This window comes from Papaver somniferum, unplaced genomic scaffold, assembly GCF_003573695.1.
Source record: "Papaver somniferum cultivar HN1 unplaced genomic scaffold, ASM357369v1 unplaced-scaffold_117, whole genome shotgun sequence".
Taxonomy (NCBI): Eukaryota; Viridiplantae; Streptophyta; class Magnoliopsida; order Ranunculales; family Papaveraceae; genus Papaver; species Papaver somniferum.
Window position 1 is genome coordinate 5,403,752 of NW_020620714.1, and position 27,524 is coordinate 5,431,275.

General features: G+C 35.8%; 1 protein-coding gene across 1 annotated transcript; it reads left to right on the forward strand.

Annotated features, from left to right (window-relative positions):
* The first annotated feature begins 6,217 nt into the window (after positions 1-6,217).
* Positions 6,218-10,956, forward strand: LOC113329995 (MLO-like protein 1). Its single transcript, XM_026576847.1, has 13 exons — positions 6,218-6,628; positions 6,799-6,856; positions 6,971-7,176; positions 7,266-7,382; positions 7,493-7,645; positions 7,739-7,813; positions 7,943-8,031; positions 8,239-8,288; positions 8,698-8,738; positions 9,684-9,893; positions 10,102-10,169; positions 10,278-10,338; positions 10,448-10,956. Exons 1-13 carry the CDS (start codon positions 6,494-6,496, stop codon positions 10,730-10,732), a joined length of 1,548 nt encoding a protein of 515 aa, XP_026432632.1. The 5' UTR covers positions 6,218-6,493; the 3' UTR covers positions 10,733-10,956.
* Positions 10,957-27,524: the final 16,568 nt, after the last annotated feature.

Below are 27,524 nucleotides of genomic sequence, written 5' to 3' on the forward strand. Positions count from 1 at the left end.
GTTACTATATATTTTCTCTTGCTATCGCGGTGTGAGCATTTTTGATATATCGGCAAAACTTTATTATGGTTACATCTCCAAAAGTTACCTTTCCACATGATTTAACCCAAAAATTGGAACCGATAGTGTTATGATTTTTGAGTTTGCTTGCATGATCTACCTAATTTAGAAAAACAAAATTTATAAAGGCCACCAAACTTGTATTGTCTGATAAAAGTACGCAGTTTTTACGATGATATTCAGAGAATCTTGCATGATTGGCTAGACCAGAAGTCGCAGCACATGGTCTTGTTATAATCATCTGAAAAACGTTAAAAGACATGTATTCAGCTAATCAAAGAGACAAAGTTAGACTTCCTCCCTTGATTTGAGCTTAATTGTATAGTGCCAATTTCTAGCTTGTCCTAATTTGTAGAAATATGTGTGCAACTTGGCCTTCATAAATGGTGTTAGATGGTCACGCAGTGGTCTGTGAGAAGTAAGAGTTATGTTCCCACGTAAATAACACGGTACAACTGTAGCTACAGTTGTCTGTGTCATGCTTACCGTGTGCAGTTTGAGAGGCATAAATGTAAGTCCAACTAAGATGAGTGCATGACTTTCTAGAAATGGATAAGATGCTGCATGCCTTTCCCTATCAGATTTACTGCATCTTAATCGTATTGTATGGAGGTTTCACATTCACTGCAGAATCGTTGATCAAAGGGTGAATCCAAATCTAGTCCAACCCAAGTTAGCTTCAGTTATTATGTACAGGCCCCAATACGTCTCAAAGTTGCGTGCAGTGTATTAGTTCTGATCTTTTTGTCTGTTCCTCTGTTTCATTTTTCTCTATTTTCTTGTTTTCTCAAATTAGTGTTTCTTAAACTTTTGATAACTAGGTTCGTTTCACTCTTTTCTTTCTTCTTCTACTAATTACTTTGGCTCCAAGAATACCCAATGTTTCTTATTAAAAAGAACACGGGCTAAGAGAACATCCATGATGGCGAACTTAAAGGTTACAAATAGTATCACCCATTTCATGAAGTAGATTGGCATTTTGGAGCATCCCTGCCCTATATATAATTAACCCCTGTGGTCTAACATACAAGATAGGGTACCCTGCTTTTGTCTTTGGGTTTCAAGGACTATCACCTACTTGTCTTATGGATGGAGGACCATGTTTTGGGATTTGATCATAGAAACCAAGACCTACATTTTTCAAATTCCAGACGGTGAATTTCCTCGCCAAATTGGGGTATATTCAGATTAATTGGGGTATACTAAATGAGACAAAATAAGATCATTCTGAAGTAAAACACAAAACTCGTTAGCCACATATTTACAAAAATGGCCAATCTATTCTTGTTTAATTGACACTAACAAATGTATGTGATTAGGTTAATTAATTTAATTAGTTAATTAGTTGAGCTAAAATTAAGTATTATTTGGATTGAACTCATGGATTATGTGTTATGATTTTTGACATTTTTTGAGATTTTTTTTTGTAACGGAAATGAAACCTCACTAGCCAAACATTTATACAAAGGAAATTGCAAAGTTGCTGAGTGATTTCATACACAAAATTACACAAAGAATCAACACTTTCAGTTCTGAAAGTATGCAAAGTCGGCAAGGTCGACAAATTTGAAAGATGATGACCATTAATAGCCGACATGCTGATAATAGATCATAATGCCGGCCATAAAAGTTATGACATACAGAGAAAGGTGTTACAAATGCATGATTAGTCAGCAAGGTATTAATTTCATAACCTTCCAACTAAACTATATCGTCAAGGTCGAGAATTCCAAACAACAATGATTAAAAATCTTATAAACAAGGTCGTCACGGTTACAGATAAAACAACCATGCCGACTAACAACAAAAATGTACACCGAGAAATCATTTTATTGCGGTTATTGGTCGGCAAGGTTCAAGTTTTCAAAAACTCACGACCTTAATTACAGTAACACCAGCCGGTAAGGTATAAGGATGTATACCCTGACGACCCTGTAAATGCTAATTTTGGAGATGAAAAGTCGTCACTATATTCAACCTAGGAAGATAACGACTAATACTAATCGACAAGGTCGACAAAAAAAATACCTTGATGACTTTTCATATTAATGTGGAATCATACGAGATTGGAGATTGGGTATGATTTTGTATCCAATCTCAAATCAAGTATGTATCCCGTAGCTCCAAATTTCAATTTCGTGACTTTTCTGTTTCATTTTGATTTTGATTTTGATTCTTTTTTTGATCTTTTTTTTTGATTTCATCACGGTAAGATTATAGTTTTCTTTTGAAGAATGATTTTGAATATTATGTGGATGAGTTTTAGTCGGTAGGTTACGAGAGTTTTAACTAGTTTTATGGTTTAATGAAAATAGTAAGAATAGTTTGGTATTTTAGCACTTTTTTAGACACCCCTTAACACACTACCTTAGATGAGTTTAAATATGGTATACCACAATTAATCTGGGTATATCCCAGTTTGACCAAGGTGAATATAATCTTAGAAGCATGATTAAAATCTAAAATCACATTAGTCATAATATTATTGTGCAGTAAATGTATTGTAGCCCTCGGTTAATTAAACCCAACAATTTTTTTCTTTTTTCATTTGCCTAATTAATAAATTACTCTTTAGGGTTGCGTAAAACTCTTAAAGGGAAAATTAGCCCTCTCTGATTAGAGACTCATTTTCATATAGTTCATAAAAGAATTGAAGGATGTAAATTGAGCGCTGCAGTATCGATCAAGAAATCGAAAAAACGTGAAATGAACACAGCAAAACCAGGATAATGCTAAATAATTAATCATCATTTCTTTTCACTTAAATAAATAAGAAGTATATGACATAAGGGTGGGTGTGTCACTAAGTTGAACTTAGTTTACTCACGGAGTGACACTACCATGCATACATATACATATCATGAAAAGTATTCCAAGGAGATATCGATTGAGAGTCTGAGACCGCCTTCTTTAAAGTCAAGAAAGATTGGCAAAAGGGTTATGGATTATAATGGAAACATCAACTACTTCGTTCCCACGTTAATGACAGATTTTAAAGCTTTTATATAAGGTTTTTAGTTTTTGGACGACTTTCTACTATATTTCCTCACATGTAACATTTTCCACTAGTCAGTTTGCTTAGCTTAATATATTTCCCATTTTTAAACAAAATGGAAAATAAAAAGAAACAACTTATATGAAACCACTCCAAGAAAACAAAATGAAAAAGGAAAAGAAAAAGAAAGAATTTATATGATACCACTCCAAGAAAAAGGGAAAGAAAAGAAAATCTTGGTACAAGATGAAGATCGCCAAAAGTCTGGTTAGAGACTTCGTGGACATCCACTACTAATTATGCAATCACTGACTAAGCCAAGCAAAAACAATGGGCTAATAGGCGATTTTATTACTACAGTCAACAGGTTGGGGGTGAATGCTGATCTAAGAGTAAATCAATGCAGTTTTTATTATGTATTGATTAAGAAAATTTATACATAAACCTGCATATTGTTCTGAGACCGAGACACTATAATAATGGGTCTCGAAGGGAAACCGCTGAAACGTAAATATGTACCTTTACAAATTAATTGCAATTATTGGCTTTAATTAAAGCTCACTAGATTATAGTAATCGGTTGGCGTGGGGTAAAGTATTCTTTAGAAAATAGCGAACATCAAGCTACTACTAGTTAAATTAGTGTATAAAAGGATTTGGTTTTAGCCTAGGTACCACTCACAGCGGAGTTGAGTGCTTTTCCGTTTCTGCTTTGCGAGTATTTAATTGAACCAGCTAATACATGCTAATTAATTGGTCGTATTGTCTCATGTTCGTAGAATTCAGTAGATATTTTCTATAAGATAGAAACACTGCTACATGTTCGTTTCGAGTAAGATGTTTCAGTGATTAAACACAATATAGAAAAACTAAGAAAAGACAAGAATGATTCGACAAATAAAAGATTTTACTAATTTCTTAAAAAAATCTCTTACACAGATTTCCTCACAAAAATCAGTCACTCAAAACTCTCCCACAATAAGAACTCTAGCTGCTCTTTTCTTTTCTCACAAACAGACATTTGTTTTTCCCTAAGAAGATATCTAAACCCTGATCCTAAGACCCCTTTTATAGATGACACGAACTTGTTCCACAAGAACTTCCTAGATTAGTTTTCTACCTAAAATAGATAACCAACTCAATTAGGAAACCACATAACTTGAAAAATACCCAAATAATGTTTCTGACTCGTTCTGGAATATTCCAGAACTTAACGGAACAAAACCTAAGCATGTTTTGGATTCAAAATTTTCAACAATAGGACCTTTGATTACTAAATTCTACTTAAACCGCCTACTCGATCAAGTATACCCAAATTAGAGGCAAATTATCTGAGGTCCCCTGAAAACGTCAATGTGTTATACTCCTCTTAGAACGTCCACAATCGACGACTAAACCCAAATATAGTGTCCAGTGGATAGGCGTAGTGGGACTGACCATCGATCAAAATTTGATCAAAGACTAAAATCCAGACCAAATTTGGTCGGCGACCAAGACCAAACCCAAATATAATCGGGCGTTTATATAGTCCACGCCCCATCACCAGGCGGACGTATAGTCCACATCCCACCTCAGGCGGACGTATAGTCCACACCCCACACCAGGCGAACGGATAGTGCACGCCCGTTTTTTTTTTCTTTTGTGTGGGGCGTGGTTTATACCTCCGCCCCACTCTTTACAAATTTCAAATGCATGGGCGGGCTTAATACCTCCGCCCCATTTTTTTTTTTTTTTGAATCTTTCTACACCGGGCGAACGTATAGTCCCCGTCGCACACCAGGCGTTGGTATAGTCCACGCCCCACACCAGGCGAACGTATAATGTACGTCTGACCAAATTTAGTTTTTCCACCGTAGCGTCACACACCAGACTAAACCCAAAATTTGGTCTTTTTTTCCCTCTTTGGTCTTTGGTTATACTCGCACCACTGCAGTTGCTATTAGGAACGTTGTTATGGGAGATTACCTATACCAAGCAAAAACAATACTTCAATCATATGGAATTCTGTATCCCCGATTAAATTTGATAACCTTCTAACAACCTCTTTTTTTTGTTGTGATTTTTGAGTTTTTGTCTACTAATCTGAGAAAAAAAAGAAACAGTATTTACCTCACCGAACAAATGTTGTCCGACGAAATAGAACATTTTAAAGATGATATTCGGACTTTATGCATGAAGTAAAATAAATAAATGATGATATTCGGATTCCTCGAGTTGTTAATTAAAAACACAAACATACGAACTCTGGTCTATGTCCACAACTCCAGGGAATATTGCATGATTGGCTAGACAAGAAATCGTAGCACATGGGGTTGTTATAAACTTATAATCAACTGAAAAACGTCAAAAATGACACAACTCGGTCTTTCTCCCTTGATTTTAGCCTGTTTGCCTTTGCATTGTGCCAATTTCGACCTTGTCTTATTTTGCAATAACTGATATGGTCGTGCAGTGGCCTGCGAGAACCCAAGAGTTATTTTCCCACGTATATAAGAGTAACAGGGTGTTTAGACTTTAGGCTTTGGATGTATCTTCAAAAGTTACTTTGAAGTTAAGTAAGTCGAAAAATTACAAGTAAGTGTTGGTAGACGATACTCTTAAAAAAACCTAATTTTAGTAATTAAATTTCTAACTTTTAAAATTGACTTCTAATTCAGGAAATACTTCTGGTATTCAAACACGCTATTGCTATTTACGTTGAAGTTCACCGTGTAGGGGATTGTAGGCATAAATGTGAATCTAACTACAAGAATGACTATATGACTCATGACTACCTATAAATGGTTAAGATGCTGCCTTTCACTCTCAAGACCCGCCCTCCACAACACGGTCTGCTCTACCAATTTAGGCTCTCCTGATCCCCTTTTTTACTGCCACTTCTTACAATCTCATATTCATTCATTCACACCTATAATTAATTGAGTAAATAAATTACAATAATTTCAATCAAATCACAAGAAGAAACGATCTCATTAAATAGAATTTCAAACGCGTCAATCCATCCATCCCTTTCTCATCTCAAAATTCAGATTCTCGATCACTTAAAAAAAGAAATTAAAAATCAAAATTAAAAAATTAAAGTAAGAATTTAAAAACTCCTCAAATTTCTTACGTAAAGATTGGATTAGATTAGATTAGATGTCCGTCCATCCGTTTTAATTACTAAAACGCGGTTCAAATCTTTGTCATCATCATCGTCAACATTACTGCCTCACTACTTTCTCTCTGTCTTCTCCATCAATATTATATTCACTCTCTCTCTCTCTGTCTCTATAAATCTCACACTCTCTCTCTCTCTGAAAATTCTTCAATCATTTCAAATTCTATTGAGAATTTCAGACCCCATTTCTTTTGAAGACTCAATTCCAGCTAAATAAACCAAAAAGCACAGATTTTGCAGAAAAAAAAAAAGGTTTAGTTTGTTAAAAGGAAGCCATTAATGGCAGGAGGAGAAGAAGGAGAGGTTGATGCAAATTCATTAGAATTCACACCAACATGGATTGTTGCAATGGTTTGTTCAATCATTGTATTCATATCTCTTGTTGTTGAAAGACTTCTTCATTCACTTGGAAAGGTACCTACTTTCAGTCCTTTTCTCTCAACAACCTAAAATTCCTCTGTTTTTCTTCAATTGAATCAATAAATGTCAATCAATTTTAGCTTAATTTTGTTAATTAATCAATACCCACTTGAGATTATTGATGGATTAATCATGGGTTGTTTTCGATTTTTGTTGATTTACAGTATTTGAAGAGGAAAAATCAAAAGCCTCTTTTTGAAGCTTTACAGAAAATCAAAGAAGGTAAAACCACCCCTTATCATCTCTTTAATTGATTCTACACAATGGGTTTTGATTAATGGAGGTAATGGGGTCTTCAAGATTGTAACTTTTTGAAATTTGTTTGTTTGTTTGCAGAATTGATGCTTTTAGGGTTCATTTCATTGCTACTGACGGTGTTTCAAAACACAATCTCGAAAATCTGTATACATGAGAGCTGGACTAATCATCTACTTCCATGTAGTAAGCCTGAGCCTAAAGAGGTTGCTCATCTTGGTTTCATTTCTGGTATTGGTAGAAGGCTTCTTGCATCAGAAGGGAATAATGAATACTGCACTAAAAAGGTATGTTAGAATTGTCTTTTAAGGAATTGGTGAAATTTCGTTTGTTAATTGGATAATGAATTGTTGTTGTTGTTGTTTTGGTTGTGCAGGGGAAGGTCCCTTTGTTATCTACTGAGGCATTGCATCATTTGCATATCTTTATATTTGTATTGGCTATTGTCCATGTCACATTTTGTGTTCTCACCATTCTTTTCGGCGGTATAAAGGTAACTGATCTCATATCTTTTGATTTTTACGTTGTTCGTTTATCATCTTTTAAAGTTCTTTTACTTATTGTTGATATTTTGTGGATGTTGAAATGAATTTTATGTTATAGATCCGTATGTGGAAACACTGGGAGGATTCTATTGCGAAAGATAAATATGATACTACAAAGCATCTGAACAAGGTCACACATGTCCATCAACATGCTTTTATCAAGGACCATTTTCTCATTTGTGGGAGAGATTCAGCAATACTAAGCTGGTTGGTAAGTCGTTGTCATAGCAATGTTGTCACTCGGCGAATACTCTAGTGTTATTGACATTGAATTGTGTGCTAATGTATTTTTATGTCTTTGCAGCATTCATTCTTCAAGCAATTTTACGGGTCTGTGACGAAATCGGACTATATCACATTGCGTCTAGGTTTCATTACGGTAAGTCTTTTAGGGACTAAGGGGGTCGGTGTTTTTCATGATGTGCTCTATTGAACATGGGTTTCAACCTTTTGCGTTGTAGGGTTTCCTTAACATAAGTGTTGCTCATATTGTTTCATATTCCTGTAGACACATTGCAGGGGAAACCCCAAGTTCAATTTTCACAAGTACATGGTTCGAGCTCTTGAAGCTGATTTTAAAAAGGTCGTCGGCATAAGGTAAATATGGTTTAGTGCAAAAGTAAAGATTGTCCTACACATAACCCTTAATGGTCACACAGACACCTTAAAGAATAAAATAATAATGATTTGTATGCCTCAGATAGAAAGCACATAACTTTCTACGTGGAATGTCATGGAATAACCATTTATATTGCTCCTTGTATCATCCATTTTTTCTCATCAGCTTTTGTTTTTCTCTTGCAGTTGGTATCTTTGGATATTCGTGGTCATTTTCTTGTTGCTGAATGTAGAAGGTATGACCAGCTTACTTTAAATTATCTGTTTTTGCAGCTTCACAATGAGAATTTGTAGTTGAATCAAGTGCTTCTAGATGCTGATTCTGAGCAAATTCTTTGAACTCGAACCTTGGTTTCTGTTAGAAGGTTACATTTTCAAGTTCTTCTAGTAGTTAGCTTGAAAGTTGTTTAAGTTGTAGTAAGAGGTTTGACTTTGCATACAATAGTTGTGCAGATCTCAGTTATTTCCATGTCTATGAAAGCTCAAACATATATAATAGAATATTCAGTCTCATAATCAAATCTAAGAGACACACTAGCGTAGGATAGGAAGTTCGTAGATGTCTCCCTAATTGTGTCTTGTTCTTACCATGTCAAGCTAGTCCAAGATTTGGAGACTGAAAATCTGTTTTCTGTTCATGTGCAGGTTGGCATACATATTTCTGGATAGCTTTCATCCCCCTCATTGTAAGCTTTGAACCCTGCAACTCACTCTCTCTGTTTGCTAGTCAATATGCATATATAGTATGTCTATTTTGAACATCGTATACCTTTACACATGTGAGGGGACAAACAGTTGGTACATGCGATTAGCATGCATCATTAAGTTCCTTTTGAGATTCAAGTTGTCAGTGTGATCTTGGTGGCTAAAATCTTCTTGAATGTTTCATAGTTTATGTATTAAATAATAAAGTGCACCTGTACATCATGGCTAATTTCAGTTTTCTTAAGACAGTAGCTACTTCCAACAGCAAGACATCCAAGAATTTGCAGCCTATGATTTTAACCTTAGACTCTATAATAGTGAAAACCCTTCGGTCCCTGTTTTTTTCCCCTGTCGCATCTTCATTTTATTCCAAGTAAAGAATTAGGTAAAACTGAAGAGAGATTCGAGTGTGTGCCAAATGTCTGTGGAACTTAATCCATCCTGTTCATCCTCTAATGCTATTAAGTAGGTCTTAAGAAACTGCTCATAGCTTTCTCGGAATTTGAATTTTCCACGCTTTACGGAAGCCTTAATCTTCAATTTCTTGAATAGTGATGTTTATTTTGGTAGAGCACAATATAGGCAATATCTGAGGTCTTTCACATGTCTATGTAAATATCTGAAGTTGGTGATTCTGAAATTATAGTACACAGTGGAGAAACAAGAAACCACTCCAGTTATTGATTCATGTGTTCTTTTGGTCAATTATTTTTTACCTTCTATGAGTTCACAGAATTGACCCCGTTTATGCAGTGACTCAACCAGAGATGTGTTAAAGAGTAGATATTACTCAACCGAATTTTTGCCAATATATGCATTTGTGTAGTGAACTAGCGTTGTATGTCTCATCATTTTTCTTTTATCGAGCATGCTAATCAAACATCACAAACTTTAGCTAATATGGTGTTTAATCTTACGAAATTCAGCTGCTACTTGCGGTCGGAGCAAAGCTGGAACACGTTATATCTCAACTGGCTCATGAAGTCGCTGAGAAACATATAGCCATAGAAGGGGACTTGGTAGTTAAACCCTCAGATGAGCACTTCTGGTTCAGTCGCCCCCGTATCGTTCTCTTTTTGATACATTTCATCCTCTTCCAGAATGCTTTCGAAATTGCATTTTTCTTCTGGATATGGGTAAGTGACTCACATATACATTAAGTTTCATCATGCTGTGTTTTGCAAGTCCACATCGCAATTGCATCGAAAATATCCTTCACCTTCCTGCCTGGGTGTTCTATTAGTTCGTGTGGATGTTAAGACATGCCTTGTATCCTCTATTATCAATATAGTCAGTTGTCGTAGATGTGACTGGTTGAAATTCTTACACTTCAATCAAATTCAGGTCCAATTCGGGTTTGACTCTTGCATTATGGGACAAGTTCGCTATATCATCCCAAGACTTGTTATCGGGTTAGATCTGTCTCCTATATTCATCCATATTTCATAACATTAACCTTCTTGAAAGTACCCAACAGATATAAAACATGCACCAATCTGATGGTTTTATGTGTTTCTTAGGGTCTTTATTCAAGTACTCTGCAGTTACAGTACCCTCCCTCTTTACGCCATCGTAACACAGGTATAATAGCATTTTTAATCTCCTGAACTTATCAGTTCTGTTTGCTTTCAGTTAACTTTTTTTTGACATGCTTTTCTCGGTTTACTTAATTTGTTCTGATTTTGTTTAGATGGGAAGTTCCTTCAACAAGGCTATATTCGATGAGCATGTACAAGTAGGATTGGTCGGCTGGGCACAGAAAGCAAAGAAGAGAGGTTTGAGAGCAGCAGCTGGAAATGGCTCAACTCAAGGTGGTACTACACATCAAGGAGGATCAAGAGAAGGTTCTTCTACCACCGCTCATATTCTAATGGGTCGTATGGGACAACAACCAGCACCTGCAAAGGAAATCGCGAAGGAAGATGGTGGTGATATCGCACTAATTGACCCGTCAACACGACGAGGCGAACCATAGATTTGAGTTCGACCACATCGATGATTTTTCAACTAGTTAATCATATCTTTTCAATTGTTGTATTGGTGAAAATCCTTTGTTATAGATAGAACCATCAAAAAGTGAAATATAGTTTGTTTTTTTGGTTCAAGTAGCTTGTAATATCAAGTGTATATCATCAATATCTGGAGTATTGATAAATGTGAGTTTTTGGTGGATGAATTTGTCTATGTCTGTTACTGAAATTAACGTCTGACTAGCAAGAGAAAGACTTGTCTAAATATTTTCTTACAGAAAAAAAAACATGAAGACAAAGAATAAAGACTAATGGAATTAAAGCATGGAAAAAAAAAAGGATAAGTCAGACTGGATGCAGCAAAATTTATACTCAGAACTTTTTTTTTTTGTAAGTTAAAATGCATTCGAACCACTAACTTAGGGAGTTAGAAACCCTTACATCATTAATAGTAGATTTATCTAATGTTGAGATATGATTCTTATCCCTCGCATTAGATTTATCTACTTCTAAGTTCAGCAAAATACATGTAGGAGGACTCTTGTCCCAATTAACCAAATCAAAAAAAGATTTTGCTTCCTTGGCAAGTGTATCTGCCACTTGATTAGCAAGTCTAGGAATATAAAAAAAAAACCAAAAAACTATTGTATTTGTTGAATTCATCTTTAGCTTTGATTCTGCCATTCAATTTGAGACGGTTTCCCATTCAAATAATCGAACAGATTTTTGCAATCTCCTTCCACAGTAAAGTTGGACCATCCTTTGTCCAATGCCAATTTTGCTCCTTGTAGCAGTGCTAAGGCTTCCGCTTCTTCAGGGGTAGCTGCTGTGAGAGGACCTGCTCTTCCTTGTTCAAAATCTCCTGCATCATTCCTTAGAATTAAAGAAGAACCTGCTGGAAAAATACTTGAAATCCAAGCAACATCTATATTTAGTTTCAGTTGAGTTTTCTAGAAGGACACCATTTAGGGACTTCAATTGTGATTTTTTGATCCTGTATAAGAGAGTAGTTATCTTTGTTCCAGAACTCTAGATATCTACTAATTTCAACTCCTAATTGAGTACTTGTTTGCAGTTTATTCTCAAAGACCTTGATGCATCTTTCTTTCCATATAAACCAAGCTTTTGCCAGAATTGTTTCTAGAGATATAGATATTTCTTTTTTTCCTATCCAATCCTTACATAAGTTATAGATCTATGAAATTGCATTGTAACAGGGGATGGTGCAGTTGCCCGCACAGATTGAGCAAAGGGACAAAAAAGAAGCAGATGTTCTATAGATTTATTTTCATTACAGCCAAAGGAGCAACTAGGATGAACATCATGCATAAATTTAGAGAGTTTCGAATTTGTAGAAATAGAATTATGTAAGCATATCCAAGAAAATATCTTTATTCTTTGAGATACTTTGAGCTTCCATAAATGAGTCCAAAAGGATTCAGGTTGTCCTAAGTTATAATGATTGTCAACTCTTTCATTTAACTTCTTATACATGGATTTAACTGTAAATGTACCAGAGTTTGTTAGAAGCCACCTAAGAGTATCAGGTTTACCTTTGGCTATTCTGATATTGCAAATCTTCCTAGTTATATGAGCAGGGAACAAAGTAAAAATAATTGTAGAATTCCACTCCATAGTAAATGGGTCTAAAAGATCATTCACAAGTGTTAAATTAGAGTTAGTAACTGTTCTATAGCTACTAAGGTTGTTTTCTAATCGTGGTACGCAGTTATCATCCCAAATGTTTACACTATTTCCATCTCCTATTTCCCAGATGTTGTTCTGTTCCACTAGTTGGATTCCTTTACTGATGCATTTCCAAATCCAAGAGCTAGAAGGTGGTATTTTTTCCTTAAAGACAGAAGAGTTTCTGAAATATCTAGGTTTTAATTGTGACACCCATAGTTAGTTTCTTTTCCCCACCAAAAATCTCTTTGTAGTTCATCTATTTTCTTTGTGATTTTCTTTGGTAAAATGAAACAACTCATTTGGTAACTAGCCATACTGGCTAGAGTTGCTTTATTGAGAACCATTTTACTAGCTTGGGCTAAAGTTTTACCTATCCAACCTTGAATTTTATGCTCCATATTTTCCATTATTCTTTCAAATAATTGAATCTTAGCTCTACTAATGAAGAGGGGTGTTCCTAGATAAGTGTCTTTTGGGTCAATTTTTTTTTTTTAATTTTAAGAAGTTTTCCATCCTTTGATGCTTTGGCTGAACTTTTTTACTAAAAAAGTCACCATATTTCTCAAAGTTTATAAGTTGTCCAGAAGCTTTACTAAAGGATTCAATCAAGGCAAGAATATTGTGACACTCCTTAAGATCAGCTCTGATAAACAGAAGGCAATCATCTGCAAAAAACAGATGAGAGATATGGCTATTTTTTGGAGTTATTTTCACTCCATGAACAATTTTCTCCTCTTCTCCAGCTAGAAGAAGCCTAGAGAAAATCTCCATAAAAATAATAAACAAATAAGGAGATAATGGATCTCCTTGCCTAAGCCTTCTAGTAGGTTTGAAAAACTTTCCAGGGCAACCATTGAGTAAGACAGCAATAGTTAAGGATGAGATGCATTGGTGTATCAAGTTGCAAAAGTTAGAATCAAAACCAAAAGCTGTCATTGCTTTGATTAGAAAGTCCCAATCAACTCTATCAAAAGCCTTAGACATATCTATTTTAATCCCCGTTCCAGCATGCTTCACTTTCTTCTTCTTAAAAGAGTGAATTATTTCTTGAGAAATAATTATATATCTGATATTTGCCTCTTAGAGAGGAAAGCTGCTTCAAAAGGGTAAATGAAATTATTAAGGAGAGGAAAGCTGCTTCAAAAGGTTAAATGAAATTATTTAGCGAAGGTTTGATTCTATTAGCAAGAATCTTATCTATAATTTTATACATGGTGTTACAAAGTCCTATAGGTATAAAACCACTTGGATCCTTAGGATGTCTACTCTTAGGGATAAGAAAAAGAAAAGTTTTATTGAATTCAGGATGAATAGTTCCAGAAATAAAAAAATCCTGAATTGCAGAAACAACTTGTTCTCCTACTGTTTCCCAGTTCAGTTTGAAGAAGCTAGCTGGGAAACCATCAGGGCCTGGAGATTTATTAGGTTTAAGATTTTTAATAACTAACTAAATTTCCTCACCTGTAGGAATAGAGTTTAGAAGATCATTGTCATCTAGAGAAATACAAGGGGAAATATTTTGGAATAGAACAGTATTAGGCAAAGGTGGAGGAGAAGAAGCAGAAAAAAGATTGAAGAAAAATTCATTTAGGGTATCTTGAATATCAGGTCTTTTGAAAGTTATTTCATTGTTACTTCTTCTAATGCATTCTATATTGCTCCACTTTCTTCTTTTCATAGTCTTAGTATGAAAGTATTTAGTATTTTTTCTCCTAATTGGACCATATTACGGTAAAAGCTCCATATATTAATAGTCTTGGGACTTTAGAAAGTTATTAATATATGGAGTTTATTGATACATGAAGGTATACCAAAAAACGATTTTTTTCCTAATTCAAAGTTAGTAATTGATAAATGATATGGATGTCTTCCTTAATTATCCAAATGAGCAACAAGTGGCATATGCCCTAACTGAAGAAGAAATCTCGATGGAATTAGACAAGAAGAGGGAGATAATCCTGGTGATGATTACGGATATACCAAATGTTTCTTCCCAAGAAACTTTAAATATGCTCGGCAAGTTGAAAATCTTTTCGCTTCAACAAGATGGTGCGCATAGTCTTGACTTGAGGTCTTACACATTCGCAAATCAAAATATGTGAGAACAATCAAAAAATTTACATAATTTTCTCAAAAAACTATAAATAAGTAGTATGTTGTTTCAATAATGACGATTATATTAATATATGGAGGTAAATTCCTTATGATGGGACCAGAAAAATCTATTAATATTAAAATGTGGAGGTTATTACTATTTATACCTGGGCCAAGTTGGGACTATGGTTTTTAATTAATATATAGAGTTTATATTAATATATGGAGTATCGATATATGAAGTTTTTACTGTATCTCTAGATTGTTGTTTTGCTATTTCTTCTTGAGTAGCATAGAGATTTTCTAGTTGGAAAAGTTTTTCCTTAATTTGAACTTCCTTATGAAAAGCATGCAATGCAGAATTTCAGTTATCTATTTGCGTAAAACTTTTTTGATCTGTTTAGAAGGCAATCCATAGATATTTTTCTTTCAGAAGTCAAGATTGGATTGAAGGGATTTGAGGTTGAGAACTAAGGATTCAGTTGGTGTGTCTCTAATAATCTGGTTTCAGGACTCCTTTATAGTTTGGACACATGAGTTTTCCTTTTGCCATGTGTCATAAAATTTAAAAGTATACTCCAATTTTGAAAACTTAGTATCTAAAGTGAAAGCTATTGGGCAGTGATCAGAGCCAACTGCCACCAAATGGGAGATCTCATAATTAGGAAATTGTGCGTTCCGTTCTAAGTTAGCTGCTGCTCTATCAAGTCTTTCCTGGATATTGCTATTTCCCTCTCTATGATTATTCCATGTACAAACATACCCTTTGAATACTAAGTCTAAGAGTCCTGCATTATTCAAAATATTTTGGTAATAACTACAATCATATTTTTTAAAGGGTAATCCACCACTTTTATCATCTTGACCGAAAATCATATTAAGGTCACATAATAGAACCCATGGCATTGAACATTTATCTACTTGTTCAGAAATCTCAGAAAGGAAATCCCAAGCTAGATTTCTACTGTTAGGATAGGGACTGCCATAGAAGCAAGTAAGTAACCACTTCTTAGATTTAGAATTGGTTTGTACCAAAATATTAATCATATTTAGATTCCATTTTACTATTTCAAAGGAGAATCCATCAACCCAAGCTAAGGCTAGTCCTCCAGCTTTCCCTACAGGGTTCACAATATGCGAATTAGGATAATCCTTAATAAGCCTCTTAACTAAATGCTTTTTAGACTTGGTTTCAGAGAGAAACAAGATTTCAGGTTTATCCTTAGAAATCAACTGGTTTAAATGATTTTGTGTGAAAGGATTACCACATCCTTGCACATTCCAAGCAATAATTTTCATTATTGCTTCAAGCCACAAGTTAATAGAGTTCTAAAGTCTAGCAAAAATGAAGCACAAATAGCACCACTAAGCACTTAAAAAAAGAAAAAAGTTAAAGCAAGTTAAAGAAATTCAAAAAGGGAGGCTATCAAGACTAAAATTAAGCTTAAAATTGCAATGAGGAGGCAAGAAAAATCAAATTAGGGTTACATGGAATTTAGCCATTTGCACAGATGGGGAGTCCAAATTGAAAGGTACTGGTAGAATATCATCTTCTTCTTGTTTCTGCTCCTTAAAATTAGAGCCATATTGATCTATTTCAGCAATTCATCCGAATCTGAAACTAAAATATGTAATCCCTCTGAAGAAAAAGAAGAAGAAGAGAGGAATTTAGGAATTGCAAAGTTGAATGCAGACTTGGGTTGAGTACAAGGAGATGCAAGTGTTGAATGCAATGAATGCTCATTACGATGAATGAGACTAATCTTCAATTTCATAACTGATGTAGTATTAAAACCTACAGAGATAGGAGAGGGTAAATTTTCCTGAACATCCTCAAAGGAAGAAGAATGAAAGATAGTCTTCTGATAATCAAACTAGGAACTAGAACTGAGTTTTCCAAATTAGTCGGGATAAAAGATGGCTCCTGAGTTGGCACCGAGATATCCTCAATCGGTTCCACAACAACAATAACCCGGTGGGTTTCCGAGTTACCCGATCTAGCCGAATCTGAATTCATCTCATGCAACAGAATGAAATTTTCAGGCAAGTTAAAAGGGAAAGTGTGTTTTCCTAGAATGGAAGAAGCTGCAAGTGGCATATCCTCGTCATAAGTCACCGACCCTAAGACTTCATAAGTGCGATTATCAGCAGGTTGTGAATAAGATTGGTTCATATGCACTGGATGTTCTTCTCTGAATATTTCATATAATGTTTCTCTGTTTCCCGGTATATCCAAGTATTTCTCTATAGACTCCGTATTTCCATGTGCATCGGTATTATCTTTGGGATTCTAGATTTGGATAGAGGTACTGTTAAGCCAGAAAATATCATCTCCCGGAACTGGATAATGCATAAAAATGTTGTATATATCCTCCAATGGTCTATGTTGTAGAATGGCACATTGGTTAATCTTATGTCCTAAGTGAGCACAGTGAGAACAAAATTTTGAAGGGAGATTGTGATATGTAAAGATGAATTCTCTCACAGGATAATGTTCGACTTTAATCAGTAACTTCAAAACTAAAGGTTTTTCTATATTGACCCACACTAAAAATCTCGGTTCGCAATCAAAATTCCTGGTTCCATTACAAACTTGACTAACCACTCCTACTCTGCTAGATATTAATCCTATCTTCTCTCCTATTCTGTGTTCACGTCCACAATTGAAAATACTAGCCCAAAAAGGAATTTCTTTAACTAACTTTGTAGAGATTTGCATACCAGGAGATGCAGAAATTGCCGAAAGAACATTACCATAAGGATACCAAGGCCCATTCAGTGCAATCCATTTCAAGTCTTCCGCCATAGGAAACGAAATGATAAATAAGTTAGGATCTGTTTTCCTGATTTGAAAGCAAATATTAAGGCCCCATAAATGACGTAATACTCCTCTTAAATCTTCAAACGAATAAAACTCAATTGACAAAATTCTAGTTAGAATGCTATTTTCTTTGATCCCGTAGTCTCTCATTAATGCTGGAGCGACTGGCAGCAAACCAACAGTAGTATAATTAGCATTGCGATGTGCTAGGGATAATCCACCAAGGTGTTTGTAAAGATCATAAGTGCTCATAGTGAATGCAATGAAGGTATAAATAAATGAACTAAATGGATAAGATGAGTAAAGAGACTGGAGAAAAGCTAACTCAAAGAAGAGTGCATAGAAGATAGATGAAGAGCTGCATGATTTGTTAAATAAACTGCTTCTAAATTTAACCAACTCTTTTTCTCGAAAAACTAACCTTAAAAAAGTCGAAATGAGTAACTTTAATTTAAATCTCGTCCAATAAGTATTCGACAACCAAATTGGATAAAGGGAGGGCTAAGAAGAACGTTTGAATTCATTAAATGCACTAGGAAGAGAAAAAGATAGGCTTGCCAAAAAAATCAGAAACAAATCCATCAAGGGTACAATCAATCACAAAATTTAATGCACGCAGCAAAAACAAGAAAGCTATGAATACTCAAGTAGCGGAAAAGGAATAACTATTGAGCTAGCCATAAGAGAGGCAGATAACAATTAAATGAAGGATGTAACAAGACCAAAAGCTAGAACAAATAAGTTACTAAGTCTAGTAATTTATATTCAGAAATTAAAGGTTCATGCATCGATTCAATGCTAGGTATCCACTAATCAAAAAACTTCTGCCTAAACGACGAGCACGAGAAGATTAGACGTCTGAAATTCAAAAAGATCAAAGCGTGAAGAGAATAGGAAAACATTAATGTTTAGAGAAACCCAAGGGATTAACTCAGACTATAAAATGACATACTCTAATACCACCACTTATACAACAGAAAAGAGTCTAGAGGAAGGACAAAGATCAAAGATTTTTAGAGGAAAAAATGGCTTGCAATCACTTCAGAATTCCAATTGGAGTTCAAATTTCATCTACTAATGTTATTCGTTGCAGGGAGGGGCAACTACATCGTATTCAGTATTATCAATGTGCCATATGCCATCGTGAGACCTTTATGTACCCTGCACAAGCACAAAGACTAGCTTTATGCAACTTGAGCCCAGAAGAGAAGGCAAGGTTGGGGGTCCAGGCTATCAAAGATTTGCATACTCGATTGGCTACCGGTGTTCCGGTAACTTCTAACTACTTTCTTTCTGAATATCGTCATGGGATGGACTATGTTTATGTCCATGAAAAATCGGCTATTTATCGACAAGAAAGAGCCGGCAAAATCATTGCAGTTGAGGATTCCGAAGAAGAAAAAGAGTGAATTACTTAGCAAAACAGTGAATCCTGAGAGAGAGAAAGGCTTTGTTTGCTGTTTTTTTTCTAATTGTCTTTGTTTTAGTATTTCGTATCCTTTTTATCTGTTGTTGTGTTGTGATGAATCTATTTTAAGTTATGGTGTTCTAAAAGGTAAAATTTCTTTATGCAAATGATACTTATTTTAATTAGACTTTAGAAGACTGCAAAAATAAACCATACTAAGGTTCCGAAGGAACAAATCAAACAAGGAAGGGAACAGGATAATAACAAAAGAGTATCTAAACGCGTTGAAATATACTGATACCGAAAAATAAGAAGAAAAATGAGCCTAACATATGATGAGAATAAAGTAAATGATACCCTGCAAATTAATGTAAACTCTGTTCTATAATGAATGCAATATGATGTATGATGCAGTTAAGAAAAAAGCTTCAGAGCAAAAATCTTCAGCGAAAATTGGATTCGGATTTCCTTGCTAGATCAATCGAAACATGGACTGAAATGGATGAAGAATCATTTTGTTTACCCCTTTCTTGGATCCCAGCTGGCTCAGGTTTGAATTCCAGACATGGGAATCTACTCAGAAATCATGAAGGAAAAGAAAGATTGAGAAGCTTGGGGAAGAAGAAGATGAAGAAAACTAGCCGTTGAGGCAGGAGAGAGGGTAGAGCGTGATTTCCTTGATCTTTTGGGACCCAAAGTGGTTATTTCATGATATAAAACTAAGACATTATCTTTATTTTCTTACATGTTGTTTCTCCTAAAGCTTCCAATGAAACAAAGTCGTTCCTACGAGGAATAGCTTCGAATGAATCCCAAGTCCCAAGGCTTTTCATAGTTGCAGTTTTCGGGTCATAACAAAAGAGTGCATGTTCGTAAGAATACTCAGGATTTTTATACTTGAGTAGAAACAACCCACTTTTTTCTTTACTTTTTTTTGACTCAAAAGGTTAAAGTTTTATTAAACACAAAATTGATCAATTAACCCAATAACGATAATTCCTGGGTGAAAAATACATGTAAAATTTAATACTGTTTAAATAGACAAAAATATAAAAATAACCAGGATGTAAACAGTTTCATCCTACCCATTTTCAAATACATTTTTTCTTATTTTTAATTTACATCAGGATGCATCCAGTTTCATCCTCGTTATTTTTTAAGTTTAAGCCAGGATAAATCCAGTTTTCTCCTTGCTATTTTTTTGGTGTCCATTCACCAATACTAATTTTTACTCGTACATTAAAACCATGTTTTAAAAATATTTGGAAAAATGACCCATTTTCCATTTATTAAAAGAGGTAAAAGAAGTACAGAGAGAAAAGTGCACTAGAAACAAAAGAAATGGCATAACAGCCAACCCTCAGAGAGACAAAGAAAAAACCTAAGGCAAAAGCCAACAAGAAAAATATGAAGGCAAAAACCAAGGCACAGCAGCCAACTAAATCACTGCCTCTAGGCTCTTAGAACTTTTTCTTAGCAGGGGTTCTCTTTCTGCGACCTAACAACTCATTACTAATCTCCACATTCCATAATAGTCTTTGCTCGTTCCTTATCAGTTCTTGCGGACCTGTAACTGTCGCAGAGTTTATCCATGTGTTGCTCTCTAGTCCAATATTTTATGCGCGAGACCTCTTCAATGGGTTTAAACTTCTCCACACATGTCTCTTCATTATCAGTTTCATATTCTGACTTCTCACTCAAGTTTACACAATCATCCACAAACATGTCGTCTTCATTGTGTTGATTATTGGTGTTGCTTTGAGGCACAAAAGTCTCCACAGAAGGAAGGTTTTCATTAACCTCAATAAGACACAAAATCCACAAGAAATGCTGCATTTTCAAAGCTCCTATCACAAATTATACGACTATGGATTCACCACCCTGATCATCCAATCAAGTCTATCAGACTTGATAATGCTGGCGAATTTACATCTAAAGGATTTGATGATATCTGTATGTCAAATCGAATTGACGTAGAGCATGTCGTACCTCATGTACACACTCAAAATGGTCTCGTGGAAGCTACCATCAAAAGGTTACATATAATAGATAGGGCATTAGTTATCCGTTCCAACCTTCCTATTAATTCCTAGGGGTACGCCGTACTGTATGCAACATTACTTATTCGCTTAAGACCCACTTTTAGCCAACCATTTTATGCGTACCAGTACTGGTAACTGGATATGAGAATGATATTTCAGATTTACGCATATTTGGTTGTGCCGTATACGTGCCTATTGCGCCACCACAGCGTACTAAGATGGGTCCACAAAGACGAATAGGTATTTATGTTGGATATGAATACCCAACAATTATCCGCTACTTAGAACCTTTGACAGGTGATCTTTGTACTGATAAATTTGCGGATTGTCATTTTGATGAGATATCCTTCCCGTCGTTAGGGGGAGGTACGGAAAATGATTTCCTAAGGGGACGACAAGAATTGTCGTGGTGTGTTCCCACGTTGTTTCATCTTGATCCCCGCACTCCACAATACGAAAATGAAGTGAAAAGGCTTATCGATCTTCAGAATGTGGAAAACTCAATGCATGATACATTCACTGAGGTCGCTAAAGTGATGAGATCACATATACCAGCTGCAAATGTTCCTGCAAGGTTGGGAATTCCCAACAAGGGAATACGTACTGTAGATACAAGTACCAAGGTTGCACTTGATGGAAGTGTAGCTGAGGTCGTGGCCCTCAAAACGAAATGGAGGAGACCACTTGGTTCGATCGATACTCAGCCAAAGAAGAAAAGGGGGAGCAAGGCACAAATCGACCCATATATCATCAATAAAGATAATCCATCTCATGAGATTATCCCTGATTACATTTATGTCCATGAATCATTACTAAGGACGCTCCAACGTTTGAATTGGTTCCAGAGAACAAATAAATCTATATGGATTGTGAAATTGCATAAGTGTTGATGGAAAGATCCTCCACGCATATTGATGATATATTCACATATACTGTTTCTCAAGAGATTATAGAGAACATCGATATCGAACCACGCTCTATTGCAGAATGCCAAAAGAGAGAAGCTTGGTATGAATGGACAAATGCAATCCGGGATGAACTAGATTCACTGGAAAAAAGACATGTATAAATTTGGTACGGTAGTGCTAACTCCACCAGGTGCAAAGCCTGTAGGACATAAATGGGTATTTGTTAGAAAGTGTAATGAGAAGAACAAAGTCTTGAGATATAATACTCTCCTTGTGGCGCAAGGTTTCTCACAACGCCCTGGGATTGATTACGAAGAAACGAACTCTCCTGTAATGGACGTCATAACGTTCTTTACTCAGTCAGCTTAGTAGTTTCAGAAGGACTTGAAATTCAACTTATGGATGAAAGTTCCAGATGGACTTCCATTGCCCAAATCAAGTAACTCTAAATCATAGAGTGCATATGCAAGTCAGTTGAAACATTAACTTTACCAATTAAAGCAATCCGAGTGGATTTGATATACCCTTATAAGTGATTATATGATAAGGAAGGGATATACAAATGATAAAAAATTTCCCCCTACGTGTTTATAAATAAAGCAAGATCTGGATTTGCAATTAGAATTGTCTATGTCGGCGACATGAACATAGTGGGGAATCCTGATGAAATAGGAGAAACCGCAAGCTATTTGAAATTCAAATTTGCGATGAAAGATCTTTGAAAAACTCGGATGTGTCTGGGACTTGAACTAGAACTAGAACATCGAGCTTGTGTAATATTAATCTACCAGTTTCCATATGTCCAAAGGATACTCAGGAAATTTAATATGGACAAAGAGCACCCTGCTAGCAGTCCCATGGTTGGTCGAACTTTAGATGTACATAAAGATCCATTTAGTCTATATGAATATGAAGAAGATGTATTGGGAGATGAATATCCTTATCTAAGTGCCATAGGCGCATTATCGTACTTAGGACAATGTACTCAACCATATATCTCATTCTCGGTAAATTTGTTAGCTAGATATAGATCAGCGCCAACGCAACGTCATTGGGATGGTATAAAAAATATATTTAGATGCCTAAAGGGAATCATTGACTTGAGTTTTTTTTATCCCTATGAAGACGAAATAAAGGATGCTAATGTAATTGCGACTCCTTATAGAAAAACCGAAAATAATGTTTTAGTCAGTTTTGATGATGCTGGATAGAGCTGTCAAACGGGCGGGTCGGGGCTGGTTGTTACGAGTTACACGGGTTCGGGTTAACACATGCCACAACCTGCAGGTCAATATTCTTCACGAGTGGTCATTTCTTCAACCCGCGCCCGTAACGGATAAAGCTTGCGAGTTCACGGGTTACCCTGCTTGTTTAATTAAAAACAAAATTAACACTTAATTTTGATTAAAAATAAAATGAGTACAAATTAAAACAAAATTAAAGCTTAATTTTTAATTAACAACAAACTTAAAGCTTAATTTTAACGAATAAAAGTTCTCAAAAACATCACCACCCATAGCTTAATCACCACAAAAAAAACATCACCACAGTTAGAAATTTTAGATTACAGATTCAATTTTATGTTGAAAGAAAAGGAATCTGAACTTACAAAACAGACAAACCCATATAACTTAATCACCGGAACCATTAGAAATTTATTATTAATTTGATCTTCTTCTTGTCTTCGCTCAACAACTTCTCTACCTTCTATCAAATAATCACCTGATTTATATTCTCTTTAACTTGGTTAAACACACTTGCTAAACATGCACTTGGTTCTGCGTGACATATGCACGTGAATGAAAAGACCCATTCATTTCTCCATCTGTAAATCCAAATGTAGATTAATATGAAATCAAATCAAATCAAATAAATTCACCGTTAGCCTCCGAATAAAATTAAAGAGAAATTAAAGATTAATTTCTTTTGATTACAGCCAAGAATTGAATAACACCACCACTAAATCGAACCAAAAATCAGCAACAAACCCATCTCAACTTTGATTACAGTCACTAGATCTATATCCAATGAATCATTGAATCAATCGCAGCTCTTCTTCAACAACAGACGAGAAAGAACAAAAGAAATATTTTCTTCTCATCAATTAACTCGAGCAACAAGAAAAGAAACTTAGCAGCAACAACTGAAACTTAATCAACTGCCGGAGAAATGATGGAGGTGGTGAGAAGGCGCAGCCGCAGGAGAAGACGGTGGGGAGAAAAAAGAAAAGAAAGAGGAAGAAGAAGTGATCTGCTAGAATTTTTGATGTTTTTATACCTTAAACATAGGGATAGGATTAACCCTAGATAATCCAACGGCGAAATTTAAATGTAGTTTATTAATCAGAGTGTCACTCCAAAGGAGTGGTTTATTAATTATTATTGTACACGGGTTAACAGGATTACTCGCGGGTTTACGTTCCAGGGCGGGTTAACTCGTTTTCCCACAAGCCACCATTTCTCTAACCCTAACCCGGCTTGTTTATAACCCAGCCGAGCCTGGTACGGGTTTTCACGGGCCGGGCACGGGTTAATGGTGTGACAAGCAAAGACACACAGAAGCTTGCAAGTATACAAGGCCAAGTTATGATATAGAAGGTAAGCAGGGGGTCAGTCCACAGGGAGTGGGAGCATACAAGAGAAAAACCTAAGCTAACAATGGAGACAGGGCACTATGGCAGTGAGCAAAGCAAGATAATGTGGCAGATTCAAAGAACTAAAACAGTTACACAACAAAGCAGCACATCAGAATAACAATAGCAGGGAACCAAGGCTATAAGCCAAGGGCAAGGTGAGGATTGTGCACTGATTTCAGTGCACAACAGCTACAAATTGCAGGAATTTAAACAAGGAAAACAGGCAAGGAGAATAACTGATCAGGAAGCAAAATAGAACTGAAAAGAGGTGACTGCAAAGGGATTGGTGGTTAAGCCAAGGCTTAGGATCCACCTTGTGGCCTAATCAAATGACATGTTTCTAGGTTGAGTTTGATCCTATGCATACATCTAGAAATAGAAGAATACTAAATTGCTCAATAGTTTGCCCCTAGCATTGGCTGTCTTTTGACAGCACAGCCAATCACAGGCACTATGAGCATTGGTATCTCCCATTTGCTCAAGCAAAACAGGGCATCAGGAGAACTATCCTAGCAACCTGTCAATTGACAGTACACAAGGCTTCAACTGAGCCTTAGCTTAGTGCTATTTAGCTCATGCTAACCATGGATAAAGCAATAACATTCATCATATGTGATAATTTAGACACAATTAGCAACATTTAAGATAACTAAAAACATATGCAACTTTCAACTGTTAACTGATAAGCAACTGAAATTGAAATTCATTAACTAAAAAAATGTCTCAATTCTCTACTGGCTAATCCAGAGAGATACACAGTGTCCTTCACACACACCACATAATACCAATTTATACCCCCCCCTATCAGAATTAGGGTTCCAACCCCTTTTCCCCAAAAACAGAAAATTAGGTGAAATTGATTTACCTAATGTGTTGAGATACTCACTCCATCTCGTCGACCCACTCTCCAATTACTTCTTCTCGTTCATCTCCTGCTCCAATTGCTGCTCTAACATCAACTTATATCCCCAATTTCTCACCTAGGGTTTCAGTGATGAGAGATGAGAAATTGAGGAGATTAGTTGATGAAAAAGAGGTAAAACGTGATAGTGATGATGGGTTTAGGTGTGGTGGTGGTAGAGTGATTTGGGGAGAAGATAGTGGAGTGATTTGGGGAGAAGATGGTGGTGATGGAGACGGACATGGTGGTACTATTGCAGAGAGGGGGGGGGGAGATGGTGTCGATGGGGTTTGAGGAAGGGTGTGTTTGGCGATGGGTATAGGTATTAGGTACTAGGGTGTTGAGCAGGTGTAGAGGATTTTGATGTTTCGCGAAGCTGGACCGATGGATGGGAAGATGGTAGGTGAATCTGACGGCGATGCGGAGGCAGGCGATGAGCGACCGTCGGATGAAGAGATACAACGAAACGAACGGTACTTGATGGAGTTAGGTAATGTAGTGTAAGGCGGAGATATCAAACTTCGATGCACAACAAGGGAGCGACCGTCGGATGCTTCTGAGAACTGATCTGACGGCTGAAGACGCAAGCGGGTATGGATTTGGGTTTTAGGCTTTTGGGTATAGAATATGGGTTTGGGAAATGAGTTTGGGCTTGGAAAACCTTGAGCCCACTTCTTCTTTAAGAACAACTTTCTTCTTCTTGAGCCCATTTCCATCTTTTTGGACGTGCGCTCCATTCTTTGCGGCTTCCTTGCGTAATTCCTCCCGGCTTTCTACTACTTTTCTGCTCTATTCCGCTCCGCAATTCATCCAGACTTTATTTATTACCTAAAAATGCAAAATTAAGTAAGAAAAATATTTATTCTTGAAAACAATGAAAATACAGAATATGGGATAAAATGTAGAATTAATGCACAAAAGATGAGTTAAAATGCCAACAAAAAGGGATAAATATATACAATATTAGGCACTCATCAAATACCCCCAAACCTGAATTTTACTTGTCCTCAAGTAAAACAAAACTAAGGAAATCCTAACTATACCACTGTCGCTGGTCTCTCGAATGCATTTAGCGTATGCACTAAGCCTTTTAAACCACTAAGTGTCCCTAGTGGACGAGTTGAAGTCTCGTGAAGGTTTGCTTAGAACGTACCTACAAAGTTCTAGGTCAAAATATAAGCTCAGATTCCATCAAATGTGACATGTGCAAAACAGTTAAGCTCCCAGCAAAATGGAGATGTCAATCTAGCTATCGAAGGCACAATCCTAGCACTGATAACAAAAAAAAGACATGTGATAAGAGTGTAAAGTGTATCTACACATGTGTAAAGAAAGATCTGAAGTTATGACTACTAATCACCAAGAGATAGTTTCTCAGGCTAAGAACCAAGGTCGAAATCTAGCTAGCTGTCCGGACTTTACGAGAATTGTGAATGAGTTGGAGGTATTTCACAATTACTCGCGTTGTACATCAATGGCATACACCCTTCCTTGCTTATTACAATGAAACAACAAAATGACTATTTACATGACTCTTATTTACATTGACTACTCTCTTTTATTTTTGGAACAAGAGAGGATGGAAATGATAAATACTTGATTTTTTTTTGTATTTTTCTGATATTTTTTTTTTTTTTTTTTGTTAACAAGGAAACACTTTTGATACATATACAAAAGGAAACAAAAGATTACATGACACTTTGCAAGAGGTAGCCCTTTTTGATGCACCCAGTTAAATTCGATGGTTGTCTTTCTTAATGTAACCTCCACCTTCTATCCCAACCAACCAAAGAACAAGCTAGTCAAGTTTCGTTCAGTATTCTAAAGTGATTGGCAATCGTAACTTCCTATCAAACACCTTGAAGATCGAGGCCATACATGTATTGGTAGATCGTGCGTGTGCAAATTTCTTATCACTATGTGAATTGTGCTAGAATCAGGGTGCCTAAATATCTAGACTAAGACTCCTAATAAAAATACATATTTGCACAAGAGTCAACATTTCAAGGTAAATGAGCTCCATTTTTATGATTTTTTTCAATTTTTTTAATTTTTTATTTTTATTTTGATTTTTCAATTTTTTTTTTTTTTTGGAATTTTTCAATTTTTTCAAAAAGAAGAAGGAGTTCGTTTTCAATTATAGCAAATTATCATGGTATCTACTCTATACCCCCAAACCTAAACTAAACATTGTCCTCAATGTTTCAAAATATGGAAAGAATTATAAAACAATATATGAAGAGGAACATGCTGAGTAGAGTAAAAGGAGAGAGAATACCCGATTGTACGGCGAAAGCTC

Bases quoted from the DNA above. Each gene is read 5' to 3' on its own strand.
- LOC113329995 (XM_026576847.1), top strand. From the start codon at position 6,494: ATGGCAGGAGGAGAAGAAGGAGAGGTTGATGCAAATTCATTAGAATTC. The intron at 7,646-7,738 runs GTAAGTCGTTGT...ATGTCTTTGCAG, and splicing joins CAGCAATACTAAGCTGGTTG to CATTCATTCTTCAAGCAATT. The intron at 9,894-10,101 runs GTAAGTGACTCA...AATCAAATTCAG, and splicing joins CATTTTTCTTCTGGATATGG to GTCCAATTCGGGTTTGACTC.